The following is an 18,914-nucleotide window of genomic DNA, read 5'->3' as shown; positions in this document are numbered from 1 at the left end:
TGTTTTGGAGGTGAAAAGGTTAGAGGTAGGTCATGATGGTGAGTTGTAGCCTAATGGTTTCAGTATCAGAACTCCAGTTAGAAGTGCCATTTGCACTTGTCTTGTATACTGGGTGGGATTTCCCTTGGGGAAAAGTTTGAGATTATTTATTATTTAAAGGTTGAAGGTCTAGGTCAAGGTGGTGAGTTCAAGTCAACAGATCAATGTCAAGGTTCAGCGCTCGGGTACAAGAACACAGTTTGGTGAGCATCACTATTATTTTTATAAAATTAAAGGACTTGAATTTCTTTTCAATTTGCAGAACTTGACAAATACGTTTCAGGCAACTGTTGCAACTAATGGTCGCCAGGGATACACTATATTCCAATATGAAGTTGGGCACATGCTTTGGGACTTTAATGTGCTTCCATTTCAAGATGTTGTGATTGGATACAAATGCCCTAATGGAGAAAGCACGTACATCAATGATCCTGATCCAAAAGACTCAATTGACATCCATAAGAGACCAGACATGTATCTTGGTAACACTAACCAGTCAGGTATCTGGGCATACAGATTGGATTCCAACTCGGATACCTATGTCAATCCTGAACAAGAATGTGACCAATGGCAAGCTGTTCAGCCAGACCCATCAACTTGGATGCCTACTGATGACTGTCCATGTAGTCACAATCAAGCTATGCTTGATAGTAGATACGAGTTGTTAAGTTTGACTGATCTGGGTATTGATGAAGCTGTTTCCTTTAGTTGGCCCTTATTACCAAAAGGTATGAGTAGCTGATAAACTTACAAACTTAGCTTAAAGAAGCATGTTTATTGTGTGTTATTAGCAACTTTTTTATTGGGGGAGTAACAATGCTAGAATTAAATAAGTGTAAAACAATAATGTAATTTTATTTCTGCAAGTTGATAGAAATTAAGAGAAAAGTTTTTGAGTGGAGAACCCATAAATAAAAGAATTCTGTGAGCCTTTTGTTTTATACAAATCATGCCCATGGTTTGAAATTGAGGTACATTGTAAGTAAAGTGTATTATATAGTACATTGCTTTTCTCCTTATTACACTACAGATTGCTATTATCGTACATTCTTGGCAAGTGATTCGCCAGGATTACTGTGTTGCTATGACAATTTGGAAGCATTAATGCAGTTTCCAAATGACGTTTTCTTTGGGGCTGTTTCTGAGCGCTTTTCATTCAACCCATTCCCTACCTCTGGCAGTGGTACTTTACAGGACAGATATAACACTTGGATTGGTAAGTAAACATGTTCTACATGTATTACAAACTGTTACAGGACAGCAACAGTTTGATGCAATTTATTCAAACAAATTGACAAAGTATCTTAATTTTGATAATCTGGCAGCAAGAATGCATTGCTTCAACAATTCAAGCAGGAAGATATTATTCCCTTTCTTTGAAATCTGGTGTCAGTAGTATTAAACAAAATCTAATAATGTGATCTGGAAATTTAATAAAGTTATTACCCTCATTATTGTATTAAACAAATCATTTACGTTACATCTGAGCTTCCAAGGACAATCACCAGTGGTCTCTGTGTTAACATGCAGAATGTTTTACAATAAAAAAGAAAAGAGGTTGACTTTTGAAACGTAAGCCTTCTTACAGTTATATATTTAAAGGTTTTCATACCACTTTGAATGATTGACCTTGTAATAGTATTTGCCTCTGACTACATGTTTATCCCCTGGCTGCCCCTTCCCAGGTTGTATCATAATTTGGGTGAGATACACGGCAGTTAACGGTTGTATTTGTTTCTGACTGGCACCCCAAACAAAGATATTGACAACAGAGATATTGACAAAGAGGGAACTGCAACATAGGGCTAGATAGTTCACTTAGTAAAGCGCTGGCAAGTTAATCTGGAGGTCGTTGGTTCGAGTCCCACTCGCTTAGTATATTTTTCTTTGTTCAACCCAAAATCATTTAGAAAATGTACCCAGTCAGTTTCCCTTGTGGTTTATAATGTAAATACTATCAACAATAGAAATAACTCACATGGAAATATTATCTGGGTTTCATCAAATCGTATTGTCATAAACTCCACTAGTGTGCAAGTAACAATAATAACATATATGTATGAAGACTGTGGTAATCTGGAACTAGAGCAAGTTCGATCAGGGTACAATCATTGACTAGTGGTTAGTTCGTGACGTACGAAGCGCATACGCGCTGAAATAAGCGTGCGACTGACTCTAGTGGTTTTCTAGCGACCGTGTGAGAAAAAGATGACAGTGAACCATAGCTCTATGCCTGAACACATAAAAAGTCCATACTCACTTCTTTTCAGCTATTTTACGAATAACTGGTCCTCTCTGCCTGCAGCACACTGTGATATGACAAATTGCTGTTGGTAACCAACGATGCGACCAACCTCGACCAGCCTCGAGTGGATGGTCGCGAATAGTCGACTAGACAGGTCCAACTATCGTTGACTAATGCGGGTTCGATCAGAGTTAGTCGAACTATGGTTAACTATGGTCATTGATCGAACTTACTCCTAGTAGCTAGACAAGATCACATCTTTCCTCCAATCAAGAAATAAACGATTCTGTAGAGAAGATTGAATTCAAATATTTTTCATTCAATAGAATATTGTAGCTCCATGGGTTTAGTTTTCAAAATAATGATGTGTCTCACATAGCCTTTTCAAATCTACTTTCTGACATTTGTTCTTTTCTCAAGTCTGTATCTTTAAGTAGGTTACAAAGTCAGTGAGATGTGAGGGTTGTTTCACTGTGCGTCCTAAACTTGTTGTGACCAAAGGTTTTGGTTGTCCTGCGTCTTGTAATATTTCTATATTCGCTTTAATGGTTGTTTCCTCCTTTGATACATTGGTGTCAATGATTGGGTTGATTGGACTTCGGTGCTGCAGAGATCTCTGCGATTTCTTTGGTACATTTTGCCAGTTTTGGTCATCACTTCACATGATCGAGATTTGGTTTTCTTTCTCGCTAGAGTTACAACTTGGATCCAGTTCAAATAGTTGGATGCAGGACATTACCGAGGACATGGACTTGAACATGTACTCAAGGATAGAGCACTCAAACACAAGTTAACACATTGAAAATTAAAAACCATAATGTTATACTCTTTTTGAAGGGTTTGTATTTCTAGTATTTTTAGTCACTGAATTGCTCTTAATGAATTTGTTTTTCTTGCTTATTTTTGTTTAGAAAAAGAGGTTTCGCCAAGGTACTACTGCTGCGTTGCATCTTATAGTCAACAGTTTTGTGAAAGTTATGAAATGAAACGACCGAAGAAGTCTTGTAGCACATACATGCCACCAACTCTAGGTGAGTAGATTTGTTTAATGTGTTATACTGAAAGTTGTTGAAGTTTTGTTTATAAACATTTCCAGTCATTGCGAGAGAATAATGGAAGAATTAACGCCCTTGTTGCACAAGTTGTGTGATTTCAGATGCTTGATTTCGAGACCTAAAATTCTAATTCTAAGGTGTCAAAATCAAAGTAAAATATTTTAGTGAGAAGTTGCTTCTTTCTCAAAAACTGTTTTACTTCAGAGGAAGCCGTTTCTCACAATGTTTTATACTATTAACAACTCTTCATTACGGTTACCAAGTAAGGTTTTATGCTAATAATTAGTTTGAGTATCACCAATAGTGTCCACTGCCTTTAATAGTGCTGGGCGAATAGTGAAATTTTGTTATTCGGATACCGCTGGCCAACTATCCGAAATTAACCGGATATTCGAATAGTTTTTTCGCCGCTAGAGGGCGCTGTTTAAAAAAAAAAAAATTTTTTTTAAAAATATTTTTTTTTTGCCGCTAGAGGGCGCTGTTCGTTTGTGAATGAGATCTTTCGGGCGGATTGATATTAGTTTTAGACAGTGTCACTCGGTTCATTCATAAAAATGACCGGATCTAATTTAAAGATGGCGATTTGCTTTTTCTTTTGATCGTGATTGACTCTACGTGAAGGAAAACTTTTGTAATCTTTGAACAAATTACGTCAGAAATGTCATTGTTTTAACTCTTCACGGAGGTGAGCATAGTTAAATACTTAATATATGCTGTTTTATGCTGTCTTAATAGAAGTTTCATAATTATTCAGACAAAACATTCATATCAGTTGTCGCCCGACGTCCGCGGATATTCGGATATTAAAGAATATCCGGTTACTCGGTTGTAATTACAGAATTATCCGGTTTGTAAATAGGTATTCGCGCCCTATGCGGATATCCGGTTAAGAAAAAAAAGGCATTCGCGGTTACGGATAGGAAAACCTATTCGCCATTAACCAGATATTCGAATAATTCGCCCAGGCCTAGCCTTTAAGATCCAATATTGTAACAATAAAATGTGTTATAGCACTTTGAGGTTACCACAGGGGCCAGTTCTGATTACATGTACATGTGCCAAGGTGGAATTGCACAACTTAATTGTTTGAGGGGTTAACCTCATTGTCGGTATATGACTAGTTCCAATAATTGTTTCATTTTTTTTTTCTATGCAAGTCGCCAGACACACAAGGCCTGAAGGCCAGTTCAAGGTGTGGGCTACAATTATTTTTGTCCAGAGGCGGTTGCCACCTACTCCTAGGGCTGAAACAGGGTTACCCCTTTTACATACAGTCCATACGGATGCAGGCTTGGGTATCCTCAGTCCGAAGCCTGGCCGGTAGAGCAGAAAGCACTACCTCCCCAATTTTATGTAGCATGTGTCACGACCGGGATTCGAACCCACACCCTGCTGATCAAACACCAGGGCTTGAATCCGGTGCTCTTAACCGCTCGGCCATGACACATTGCACGGTGTGCCAAATAATGAATAATATGGGCTTCATTGCCCATTAATAGTGGTGTCACCTGTACCTCTAGAAGATGCCAGGTGTGCCACTTCAAAAGAAGCACGCTATTCCAAGTGTACAGTAATGCTGGTCACCTGTACATTGAAAAGAAGCCATGCTGACCAAATTTGTTGGGTTTGTGTACCACAGTGTGGACGCCCAACTGATGATCGGGTGTATCCAAAGCTCCTTTTTGTCAATGTAACAGTTTTCAGAGGCTGTGACTTATTTGATTCTGCGTATAAACACTTCAAATACTTTTTCCCGCCCATTATTAAAAAAAAGAACAAAGAACACAAACATATTGTAAGACATACATTGTACATGGACAGGAAGTAATGAATACTTAGGTACGTTTGACAATGCATGATAGAAATGAAGAGTGAAGCTGATGCTGTTAATAAAAGCTATGCAAATGAAAATGTACATATTTCCCACAAACTCTAGTACAATAATGACATCTTTGAACTACATTTTGCACATGAGGTGTCATTAATTTTCAGAGTTATGGGTCAGATTGAATAAATTCAAAACATTGTGAGATGACAAAGCTGTGTCAAAGTATGTGTCAATTTCAATCACACAGTCTTTATAGTTGTAGCTTCATTCTTTTTCAAAGTTGATCATGCATTTGACAAACAGGTAACACCACCCTATACTTGACTTATGCATGAGGTTACATAAGCCTGTAGATTTATGGGAACATTACATACATGTTTGTATGAGGTCAATCTAGCCTCAAAATGTAATCCCCATACTTTGCTGTATCTGATTATCCCTTCAATTATTCACAGCTTTTAGTCAAGTACTTGTCAAGTGGGAAGAATAAAAATATAATGAATCAAGTTCTTCACATAAAATTTTGCTTGGGAAACAAAACCACAAAACAGTTGATTGATTTTAATATTTAAAGATGATTTTACTCCAGAAACTTTGGTGTCACAGATGATCAATATACTTTTTTTCACCAAAACAATCTTGCCGCCAACCATTTAAGATAACAATTTTTGCACTTTTTTCAAATCCCCAAATAATGTAGACATTAATTGCATCTTACATATTATTTGAGTCATGGGCGTCAATCTGTCTTGAAAAGGGGGGGGGGGGGGACATCAGAAGTCAAAACATTTACGGCGTGGGGGTCCAGGAAAATTTAAGGTCATAGATGCTCTCTGGTGCAATCTAGGGATTCTGAGGGATGATGTGCTTACCTTTCAGAAGTTGGAATTTAAGGCCTTTTTCAAGTTTAATGCACCATTTGTTTTTGCTATTGGTAATTTATTAATAATAATAATAATAATAATAATAATAATAATAATAATAATAATAATAATAATAATAATTAAGGCTTGTAATGCGCACATATTCACCCTGCTGGGTGTTCAAGTCGCAGTAAAACCAAAAACAAAACAAAAACAAAACAAAGACAGACAGACACAACAAAAATTAGTCCTTGAAAACCTGTGACATAAGATAAGTTTTGAGAAGAGATTTGAATTTTGTCGTACAAAGACAAGATCGAAGATTAAGTGGTAGAGAGTTCCAGATGCGTGGCGCAGCTGAAGAAAAGAGCTGTCTTGAGTAGTGTGATCCCTTTGCAGCACAAATTTGGCTAAACTGGGATGGGTGCAGCGTGGCGTCACAGCTGTAAGGTGCAAGTGAAGAAAGAAAATAGACAAAGTGCAGACAAAAGCACAAGAAGTTGACAAAATCCAACAAAAAACTTGGGTGCAGGTTAAAAAGCTTGACTAGGATAATTAGAGGAGCTTGGAACCAACCGGTAGCCTCATCACTTTAATGGCAGGCAGGGCGGCTTCCTGGAAGGCGGTGGGTGATGTAGCCAGGACAGCAGCTGTGGGCAACTGGTTCCAAATCTTCACGGTGCGTGGATAGAAGGAGAACTTGTATTATGCTTCAGGAATTGTATATTTCAATGGGTGGTCATGACGTCCAATGTAGTGTGCTGGTTGGATAATTGATGGAAACTGGGCAATTCCACGGTTACTCACGTTACGTTTTTGATGTTAGAGTATACCTAGACCTACTTAAGAACCAAAGATGACTTCCAGAAAATGTTGTTAAGTATGATTTAAAAGACACACAAAATCGGTTACTCACGTTACATTTCCTGACATGCATAAAAAATAAACGTGCTTTAATCAAAAAGTCTCCTCATACAAGCAATGTGTGGAAATTTCTTTTAACTTGTTAAAAGACCTTGCCATGAGGCACAAATAGTAGGAGTAAAACAAATCTCAAAGAATCTTTAATTTTCTAGGAATCCATGAAAAACATGGTTTCTCACATTACGGTTACTCACGTTACACAGCATAAAACACTGAAAGGGCAAGAACCAGCAAAGTTATCTTACCTAATTTTGACAGTCTTGTGTTTACAATAGAGCAGATAATTAGTTCTGCTAACAATAACAAGATCCCTACTTCTTAATTTGTTCTTTCTTTTACTTTTCTCACAAAATTGAACTTTCGAGCCTGCTATGCCAATGCAATTTGTTTTATTGAACACTACAACAAATCAAAAAGTTCTTCTATAGGATTGGGTACACACATCATTGAAAATGTTGCAGTTAATAATAAATAAAGGTACTGTACATGGCAAACTGACAGCTTTACTGACAACTTGAAGTGGCCTCTGAACTACAGGCGCATCCAGTTTCGCAACTAGCTTTTATTGAAAGTAGAAGATCTAATTTTGTGGGACTGGCCACGTGTAGTACAATTTCCAGCTGGTCGCATCTTCTCGCAGATCCTTTTGCTTCTTACAGGAAGCAAAGCACACAGGAAGCAAAGCTTCATTTGTCCTTTTTCCCTCTATATATTTCTACATTATGTGCCATGTGTCTTTCCTTGTCGTCAACATATCTCCCAGTTTCTTTCAGTTTAGCTATAAAGCACCTATGTTTCTCAGCATTTTAGAGTGGCATTTCTCTGAAAACAATAATAATAATATTTCGTTAAATATAAATTATTTTATTACGCAGTGGAAGTTCAGTTCAGCTAATAGTATTATGGAACAGTCATTACTGGCTGTCTTTAAGGTGTAATGTCTTGTAGCCTAGATGTACATCAGAGTGTGAAATGCAGACCCAAACAAACGTACCGTATGTTCCTGTACATGTCCATGTATAATGTTACAATAATGAAAATGGTAGGTCCTATGAATGACTTAAAAATTGCTCTATTTCTTATTGAGAAATGAACAAAACAATCTTACTAATAAAACCTACAGTATTTGTAAATAAAAACATTTAATACTCACAACTTCTGCCAGGTCGAATAGATCACACAAGCCTCCAAAGTTTGATAACAGTTTGCATACGCGTGATAATTCCCATGTATTGCTCTTCAAACGGTGTGCAATGCCTCATGGGTAATATTATGTTGCCCTCATCAGTTTTTAAAAGGGGTTATTTGCATACCCTTTTGTAAATAAGGCATATTTGTGCACTCATACATAATACCAGAGCCAAGTGGCAAGTTTTAAAACTAAGAAAAACATTCACTAGGAAAAAAAGATCATATTTTGGTTACTCACGTTACACTACCCACAAGTGCTTTCAATATTCATTCATAAATTCCGCATGAAAATTGTGAAACAATTTTTTCTTTCAAATCTGAATATTAGTGCCAGGATGAACTATAGGAAATAAATAATAAACCAGATTATCACTTAAAAGTCAATAAAATGGACAAAAAGCAAAAGTACCATCTTAACAGAACTTTTTAGTTCAGAACCATTTATCCACTTCAGAGGACATTTTCTTCAAGTGTATCGAAGACAATATGATAAAGTAAAGTTGTTTCATAAACTTTGAACTATATGCTACAATATTTTATGGATGATGGCTTATAATTATTGATTTGAAATTTTGGGCCAATGTCAACTTTCCATGGAATTGCCCAACTGGATATTGACAAGTCCATGATGGATTTTATAGAACATTGTCGTTTGGAAAAGCAGTCGCCTGTTATGAAGTGGATCCCAGCCCAAGGTAGTAATAAGGGGCGTGACCGATGTTGTTCTGCGGTAATCACCAAAGACAAAGCAAGCTGTAGTCTTGGTGCAAGACGTTTCTCGTTCCCTTTTCACGCACACCGCGGCCAATTCACCGACAGCGCGCGCACCGACTCACCTGACTTATTGTCCACTCACCGCCCCGGAGAAACGTCTTGGTCCGTTTGCTGATCGCTCTGGAAATTCCGAGCACATTCCAATCATGCCGTGCTGCGCTAGGCCTGCATAACTCTGACGTAGCAGTATCAGCATAATTTCCCACAGTCTGGTATCTGTACGTCTTCGGTGCAACGCAACCAGAAACAGCCAGGCTTCCTCGTATGTTAGTTGGTGTGTAGGGCTTGTACATTTACGTTTGTCTTTTAATTTTTGTAAACATGATTGCTGTAGAACGATGTGCGAATTTTAGTTTGCCCTAAAATACGTTTTTGGGGAAGATTTTGAGAATTTTTGTAAGTGCAATTAATTGAGGGGAATGGAATCTTAAAATGTTAAGAACGAGGATGTTTAGCAACAGAGCTAACAAAAATAGATCGATGTACACGAACATGGGATTTTCTGGCATTTTTAGTCTTAGTCCAAAGGGTAACTTTGTAGGTAAAAATAATTATAGGGTCACAGTGCCTGAAAGTACTTTTTATTATGCAGAAAAAAACTAAACACTACATCCGAAACTTCCGTATCATACTCACACAGCTTGGTCAAAATCAACCGGTGGTCGACTAACATTAAATATCTAAGCCTATGAGTAATTTGACACGTCTTCGCGAAGATAAGAAGCCCAGACACAACACCACGTTGGCATTCGGTTGTGTACTGTGTGCATGTGTACAAGAAGGTACATGTACATGTCAGACATATCCTTTGCCAACACACTTGGCCACAATTAGACGTGACATGTAATGGAGGACAATTTTGGCGAACGATTGTGATCAACTGTGCTTTATAGTTAAGTGCCGATAGCCATGCAGGATATCTTTCTTTATTTTTGAAATAATGTGCAAATATACCCATACAAGTTACAAGTTCTCTCATCTGCAAATAAAACACTTGACTCCTCGAGTCTTGCCGATGCGGTCAGCAATATTGTTATAGTATTATTTCATTGACTGACAATTTCTTCCCTCTGACAATCGATCGCAACCGCTGATCTCTAATTAATAATAATATAAAGATCAGTGATCGCCTTTGCATGCGCAACAAAACGAACATGGTGTGTATTTCCCCGGGTTCCCGCCGTAGCATGATGCAGCGAGGCTTTTACTCGACACGTTGGGTGCATGCAAGTTACCAGGCTGGCCCGCTTGTCTGTTTTCAGTTGTACGCGTGCGTAGTATTTTGTTGACCCACACGTTGAATATGTATGTGAGGTCACATAACTCAAACATGCACACGGACCAAGACGTTTCTCCGGGGCGGTGAGTGGACTATAAGTCAGGTGAGTCGGTGCGCGCGCTGTCGGTGAATTGGCCGCGGTGTGCGTGAAAAGGGAACGAGAAACGTCTTGCACCAAGACTAAGCAAGCTGCAGCTCTTTGAACCTGCTCTAGGCGGTTGACTCCACCAAGGGTGTATGGGTTCCATACCTGGGCAGCATACTCAAGTTGTGGGCAGACGAGCGTTTGGTAGGCCTTGACACCTTGATGACATGGTGAAAGTGTGCGACGGAGCAGTCCTAATGTGCGGTTGGCCTTCTGTCTGATCTTCTGGCAATGGGCATCCCAGCGGAGATCGTGTGAGATAGCTACTCCAAGGTAATCATGCTGACTCACCCTTTCAAGTGCTTCACCAAAGATGATGTACTGGTGTTGAGATGGTTTTCTCTTCCTGGTTATTGACAGAATGGCACAGTTTCTTTATGTTGAAATGCTCTATCTCACGGTAGAGGATGCTATCATCAGCAAATAATCTCATCTTTGACTGGACCTGGTCTTGGATGTCGTTAATATATAGTAGAAACAAAGCGGGACTGAGCCTTGGGGTACTCCAGATGAAACCCTCCCCCATGATTCAATTTCAATTCAATTCAATTCATTAAGGTTTATTAAAAATATCACAAAATACACGACAGACGTTAAAAAGACTTAAATTGGCGTGTTTACATTCATTATTGTTAACAATGACAAAAAACAAAAAACACAAACTTAAAAGAAGAGAAGAAAAGCTCCAGGCATGAATGCACGAAAAAAGATAAAAATTTGAATAAATTTGATAAACATTTGATAAAACTGATAATGCATTATTGTTAAAAATTACAAAAGACAACAAACTCTGACTTATCAAGGAGAAGAAACTGTAGGCATGAATGCACAAATTAAAAAAGTTTGATCAAATTTGATAAACATTTGATAAAACTTAACCCAACTGTGATGAGTGGGTTCCATTCACAGATACAGCCTGGATCCGATTGTCTAGAAACGAACGAATCCAATCTAGTGTAGAGCCTCTGATACCATAGTGATCAAGCTTGACAGACAATTTGTAGATGTGGAACTTTGTCGAACGCCTTGCTGAAATCAAGTAGTATGACATCGGTCTGGCCACGATGTTGTATGTGTGGAAGCCCAGTCATGAGTGGATGTGATAAGTTGCGTAACAGTGGATAGGCATTCTCGAAACCGTGCTGAGAGTCGATGAGGATGTTGTTCATGTTTATGTGTTTTGCGACGTGGCTGAGAATTATATGTTCCATAACCTTGCTGCAGATACAGGTAAGAGAAATTGGACGATAGTTGCATGGTTGTGATTTAGGTCCCTTCTTGTAGATACCAGTTACAAGAGTTTGTTTCCATTGGGAGGGGACAATGCCAAGGTTGTACGATTGTTGGAACAAAAATGTTAGAGAAGGTGCAAGTTTGTGTGCAACAGTTTTCAACAGCCTGGGTGGTAGCTCATCTGGCCCGCATGCTTTGGTCGGATTTAGAGATGCAAGTTGTTTTTCGACACCTGATACACCAATGTGTGTCGAGACTTGGGTTCAATGAGAAGAAGCATGGAATTTGATCAAGATTCCTTGATGGAGTGTAAACTTGAAGCAGTTCAGAAATATAGTGGGGAGCCTTGCCATTAAGAGCTTTGTGGACAATGAGCATCAGCTTGAAGATGATTCGTTGAGAGATACATTGTAGGGAGCCAGTGTAGTTGTTTTAGAATGGGGTGATAGAACAGGATTTTCTAGACAGTGTCACAATGCGGGCAGCAGTATTTTGGAGCCGTTGAAGTCAGGAAGTCTGGTTGTTTGGAAGACTGTAGAGCTAAGAGCATTGCTGTTGTCAAGACGAGAAGTAACAAATGCATGAATGACCTTTCAGTGGCACTTTTGTCAAAGTACTTGCGAATCTTACCTATATTCCTGATGTGATATGATGATAGAAGAACAATGTTGTTGATGTGTGGCTGAAGTGTCATCGATGAATCAAAAATAATCCCTAAGTTCCGAGATTTCAGCGAGGGAGCTATCCGAGCATCACCCATGGAAATGTCTGGCACTGAAACCTTTGTTAACTGTTGACGTGACCCAAATAGAAGTTTTGTTGTGTCCAACGTCGAATCTCTTGAATGCATTTCTCAAGTCTTGCAATAGATGCATTGGCGTTTTCTTGAGAAGATTTATATGTGATGTATAGCTGAGTGTCGTCATTTAATTCAAATTAAATTTCAGGATGATGTCACGAATCGGTAAAGTGTACAGCGTAAACCACTGCGGGCCGAGTACAGACCTCTGTGGCACAGAGTAGTTCAAAACAACAGGGTCGGATACTGCGGTGCCAATACATACATGCTGAGTTCTGTTGTAGAGATACGATTTACACCATGCTAGGGCCGTCTTCTCTATGCCAAGGTGATTCTGGAGCCGAGAGAGAAGGATGTTGTGATCAACAGTGTCAAAAGCAGCACTCAAGTCTAGCAGGACTAGTGCTGTAAGGTTACCATTGTCCATTGCAGAAAGAATATCGTTGCTAACATGGACTAGTGCAGCTTCTGTCCCATGGAAAGGCTTGTATGCTGACTGGAACACGTCGGACAGGTTGAAAGCATGAATGTGATCAGAAATACATGATGAAACTACTCGTTCAATGACTTTTCCAAGATATTTTAAGTTTGCAACCGGTCTGTAGTTTTTGAATATCTCCTTGACTAGGTTTGGTTTCTTGATGAGCGGCCTGATGTAGGAAACTTTGAAACTATCGGGGAAACAACTGGAACTAAGAGAATCGTTTACAAGCTTAGTGATGTAGGGTACAAATATATCAATTTTGCTTCATCATGGGTGTTGACACTGGATCCAGCTCACAGGATTTTGAAGGAGATTTCATAATAACCCTTTGAATCTCAGCAACAGTGGCAGGCTCAAACATAGACAGTCTACACTCTGGTTTAAGACGTGGCAATGTCTGCGGCACGTTGTAAGAGGCTGATGAAAATGATGACTGGATGTCGAAAATCTTGGTGACAAAGAATTTCTGGAACTCATTTGCTAAGTCCTGGTCATTGTAAGTTGATGGAAGGACGGGGGTTTTGGGTTTGAGCAACAACTTACCAATTATCTTGAAGAGCTTCTTTTGATCTCCTGAGGATTCTTGAATAATGGGTGATCTTTGCCTGGTTGATCAAATTCGTAACTACTTTACAGTGGTTGCGATATTCTTGTCGTTGTATTGCCAATTTGCCATTTTTCCGCCACTTCTGCTCTATTTGACGACAGATCTTTCTTGCTGTACGAATATCATCGTTGAACCAGGAGACTTCAGTTTGGACCTTGACTGATCTCGTTTTCCAGGTGCGTATTTATCCACGATGTCACTGACAGACTCTCATATTGGCTGACAAAGGAATCCAAGCAGTCGTAATCAACATGTTTCCATTGTCGGCTCTTTATAGTAACAGTTGGGACTTTGGGCTTGCACAGACTCAAGTTAATTGTATCTAAAAAAAAAAAAAAAATTGTATGTAGCTTCATATACCTATTATTTCTGCATATATTTAATGCTCAGACGGCGTTTCATCCTTATTATCACCAGCACCAGCATCGTCAAGGATAAATCCAGACAAGAAGTTTTAGGGGGTCTTTTGCGGCGGAGGGTCCAAGCCCCCTGGAGGGCTTGGGAAAATTTTGCATTTAAGATGCTCTGTGGTGCAGTCTTGGGCCATTTAGAGGCCAAATTGGCATACGAAACAATACAATAAGCCTTCAAAATTTGAGCAGAAGAATTTTGGCAATGGTAGACAGAAACGGCGCGTCACCCACAAAGTAACATCCCCACCCCTAGGATTGATGCCAATGACGGGAAACAGGGTTTTGTCTTCACAGTGCAAAACTTGACCCTAATGATAAAGGTGGTCAAAAACATGGTGGGACATTTGATATTGTGGGGGATGGGTCCCCCGCCCTCTTACTATAGATTGATGCCGTTACGCGGGACACAGGGTTTGGTATACAGACAGTACAATACTTGAATTTCATGATAAAGATGGTCAAAGACATGGGGGACATTTGATATTGTGTCCCCCATCCTCCAAAAGGGGGTTTGAGGACACTTGTCAATCTCACTTTTGGTGAGGTGCTAATCTGTGAACGATGTAGCATTCGGGTGTTAAGCTTTACGGCGTGGGGTAGATGCTCTGTGGTGCAATCTTAGGCCAATTTTGTATAGGGGGATATTTGATAAAGTGTCTCCCACCCTATAGAAAGTGGTGCCATATGTTTCTCCCAGGATTAATGTCCATGGCGGGACACAGTGCATAGTTGAGCTTGTCAAAAACATGGGGGGACAAACCCTCCAAAAGTTGGGGGGGGGGGGACATGTCCCCCTAAATGCAATATAACTAGTTTTCAATTTGTGCCGCTGACATTTCGATGGATAACTTTAAAAAAAACAGACAACTTTTCTCCACTGGGCTGATGACGTGTAGTTTGTGCACGGAGAAAAGAAAATTCATGGTTTGTGCATGCATCGCCCCGGACCCTGGTAATCATGCCGAGTGTCGTTTCACACAAGCTCATACTGTACATGTATGCAGCTTAGGAGTGAAACATAACTAAAATCGGTATACATCTAAATTAATTTTGGAACTGAAAAACTTAAACCTCATAAATGTACACTATGATTGTCAGCAATGTCTGCCAAATTATGCAACCCAAAATTTACATTATTGCACTGGGAGTGCCATTTTCTTTTTATAATTAGGGTTGCCTCATTTAAAAAAAATGTTTGCATCTTTTAATTTTTTTAATTTTTTTTCTGCTTTCCAGCATGGTGTGTAGGTGACCCGCACTATACAACCTTTGATAATTTGCAGTACACTTTTAATGGGAACGGAGAGTTCAGGCTGACACTTATCTCACCACGAATTTTGGAATTGGCAGCTCGTGCAGAACGAGGCGAAGTAGTGACCAATCCAGATGCATTAGCTACTTATTTCACCTATTTTGGTATGAGACATCATCAAAGCGGAAAAAGTGTAAGTCTTCACTGATTTTTAATGAGTTTTTAGCTCAATCCCTCATTGTAACCTAGACCTTATTACAATTAAAGTAGTTAAAGTCCACTCTCACTTAGTGTCACAGCTCCCCGCAGGGCAACTATGACCGAAAGACAATCTAGGCAAACTCAAATAATAACAGACAAGTGACAACAGAGTTACATATTTACAATAAATAATTACAAGTTTAATAAATACACTTCTCTCCAACCTTCACTAAGTTTGGTCTACATGTAACTCACAAATCAATATTATTAAATGAAATCCACATCATTGAATGATCTAAATACTTTTGTCACAACCTGTTCCAAAAGGCCTTCTCAAATTCAGAAAGGTTTTAAATAAAACAGACTGTGTCCAACTTCATCGGACACAAACCTTAATTCAATTAAAGGAAACTATTTGACTGGATAATGTATCAATCTCAGTTTAACAGTCACCTTGACTATATGGCACCTTTTATAATACACGAACTATGCCCTTGATCAATTCTTGGCAGTACTTAATATTTACAATTACAGAAATCCCAAAACCCACAGCTCTAGAGTGTTCACTGTTCTAAGCTGTGGTAAACGTTTTTGTCACACACAAAGGAAAAGCAATGTTCTGCTATGAACTTGGGGCAGATTTTACTCCCCAAAATTATTTACAACTTCCTTCAAAAGAGGTGACACTGGCGTTGATAAATACACACTTTTTATATTATAGGTTATTGATCACTCACTTAAGCTTTCCACATAAATATATCTCACATTAGAGATTATACAATAATAAGTAAAGAAACGGCCCCACCGGATTATAGGCGTCCACTTTCCACTCCACAAAGATTAAAGCTAGAAAATCCCAGCTCCCACACAGTAAACTCAAATTAACGTGTTGTGGTTCCAGTCGCTGCGAAACCAGTCACAAAGTTCAAAGTTCACATCACAAAGTTCTCAAAAGTTGTTGCGCCCTCTGCTGCTCATGTAGCAACCAAATTCATTGGACCTGGAACGTCTTATATCATCGGCCGACACTCAGTCTGGCGTTTCTTCTATGTTTCCATTTACACTCACACCCAGGGGTGAAAACCATCTATTTGTTGGGAAAAGTAAACCTCAAACTTCTAATAAATATGTCCAACAAAAGAATAATAAACTGCTCAAAGTTTTCCATGAATCTTCTGTTAACTTTCTTACACACAAATTGATGAACATTTTCAAAGTCCAAAACACTAGAGAATTAAATGAACATGCCTCTTGAATAAATGTAATAAGCATTGAACATAGCCATGACTTGCATTTTCCAAACTCACACTCAGATAAGCTTGGAAGTTAATAGTTCTGGGTTGATACAAGGTGTTTGCTTATCCTGAACTAGGAGTTATATAAAACAAATATTTTAATATTTGTTTTATATAAGGCGCCTTGTCAAAACCTCCCGAGCGTTCCTCTGCGGAGAGTCTGCGGACTGGACAGTAAATACCGCCGTTGCCAAGGACCCTGGACAGTCCGCGGAAGAACGGCCATGTGGGTTGAAGCGCGGCGGAGTTAATGAGCTATCCATGTCGGGCGCTATTGTTAGTATAACAATAAGTCTCATTAATAAACAAGTTGTATTTTCAGGTTATGAATATCAGCGGTTTGGACGCGGACCGGCCGTGCTCTCCCAGAACAATAGGCCTACATTTTCTACTCACGAATACCATCCTCCTGGAAGCGGACAGGCCGCACCGACAAGACAATTTTACACCATCCAGTGCATGTGATAATCAGGGAACGATTGCGCCTGTATCACATCGCAATTTGCGATGCAATTTTGATGATTTGCTATGCAATTGTAAAAAGTGCATCGCAAATGTTGCGATCCAATTTGCGAAGCATAATTTGCAACATTTATGCTTGATACAAAAATATCGATTTTTAACTTGAAACCATTCACATTTAATCAATTTTCCCATAAGAAAAACGGTGCTAAATTAATAAGAAATCACCGCCGCCGCGACTACTAAACGTTTTCTTCCATGATGTTGAATACAATATGCTGCTCTGGCAGTAGGGCAAAATCGACAAAATGAAAACATTCGTTACGCGCGATATGGAAATTCAACAGCCAATAGAAACACCGGTCTCTGAAACTGTGGCTTCCTCCCCCTCAGACATTGGACAAATCAGACTATCTGGTTGTTTTGACACGGAGACACACTCCCACAGGTGTGTAGATTTGTTTATTGGTGACGGTGACTTGGGATTTTATAAATAAGAAACTAATGTTTTCCGCATGGAAAGTAAGAACGAACAGTTAAAATTGTCCCCTGGATACTCTGACCCACTTGGAACGGAGTTTGCACGTAGCCTGGAACTTTTGTCAGTCGAAGCCGGGAATAAAGACAACCATTTTTGAAATTCATGTTTTGGTTATGTAGGCTGGCAGGCCCAACCAAGTCTTAAAAATCACACATTGGAGACAATGGATTTTAGTTACACATCCACCCTTGCTTTGCTTTTTAATCTGCAAAGGTAAAACCATTGTTAACCACCTACGTTCCTCCGCGGTTCCGCCGGTCAGCTCATAAGCTGGACCTTGCAATGGCCAACCGGTCGCTCCGCGGAGCCCCCAGAATATTCATGTTTATTGACATGTAAATGAGCCCGCATGGCCGTGGACATGCCCGGTTGCTAGGGGTTCTTATGTACAAAAATCCACGGACTCACGCAGAATGCACGCGGAATGGAACAACTTGGAGGTTTTGACAAGGCGCCTAATCGCCTTTCGTTTTTGCATTTTCATGATTATGCTTATGGTGTACATGTACTCTGTGAAATTTGGCTTCTCCATTTCACTCGGCTTTGCCTTATGAAATGGAATATTCCAGCTTTTTGGCATGTTGCGGCTGAGCGGTCTAGTTCACTGGACCCAAGCTTTGGTGTTGTCAGCAGCAGAGTGTGGATTTGAATCCCTGTCATGTAACTTGTGCCTTTGTGGCATGTTGTGGCTGAGCGATCTAGTTCACTGGACCCAAGCTCTGGTGTTGTCAGCAGCAGTGTGTGGGTTTGAATCCCTGTCATGTAACTTGTGCCTTTGTGGCATGTTGTGGCTGAGCGGTCTAGTTCACTGGACCCAAGCTCTGGTGTTGTCAGCAGCAGAGTGTGGATTTAAATCCCTGTCATGTAACTTGTGTCTTTGTGGCATGTTGTGGCTGAGCGATCTAGTTCACTGGACCCAAGCTCTGGTGTTGTCAGCAGCAGAGTGTGGATTTGAATCCCTGTCATGTAACTTGTGCCTTTGTGGGTATGTTGTGGCTGAGCGATCTAGTTCACTGGACCCAAGCTCTGGTGTTGTCAGCAGCAGAGTGTGGGTTTGAATCCCAGTCATGTAACTTGTGCCTTTGTGGCATGTTGTGGCTGAGCGATCTAGTTCACTGGACCCAAGCTCTGGTGTTGTCAGCAGCAGAGTGTGGATTTGAATCCCTGTCATGTAACTTGTGCCTTTGTGGCATGTTGTGGCTGAGCGATCTAGTTCACTGGACCCAAGCTTTGGTGTTGTCAGCAGCAGAGTGTGGATTTGAATCCCTGTCATGTAACTTGTGC

At 39.7% G+C, this 18,914-nt stretch overlaps 1 protein-coding gene across 5 annotated transcripts in view; it reads left to right on the top strand.

The window, feature by feature from the left end:
• The window catches only part of LOC139948326 (mucin-4-like), a 134,760-nt gene that overhangs the window by 67,878 nt on the left and 47,968 nt on the right, over positions 1-18,914 (top strand). For all 5 annotated transcript variants that reach the window (XM_071946453.1, XM_071946454.1, XM_071946456.1 and 2 more), the window contains 4 exons: positions 302-767; positions 1,070-1,255; positions 3,196-3,315; positions 15,116-15,324. In XM_071946453.1, coding sequence (XP_071802554.1) covers positions 302-767; positions 1,070-1,255; positions 3,196-3,315; positions 15,116-15,324 — 981 coding nt within the window. The remainder of the gene's footprint in view (positions 1-301; positions 768-1,069; positions 1,256-3,195; positions 3,316-15,115; positions 15,325-18,914) is intronic.

Source organism: Asterias amurensis, chromosome 15, assembly GCF_032118995.1.
Source record: "Asterias amurensis chromosome 15, ASM3211899v1".
Taxonomy (NCBI): Eukaryota; Metazoa; Echinodermata; class Asteroidea; order Forcipulatida; family Asteriidae; genus Asterias; species Asterias amurensis.
This window is presented reverse-complemented; position numbering and strand designations above follow the sequence as displayed.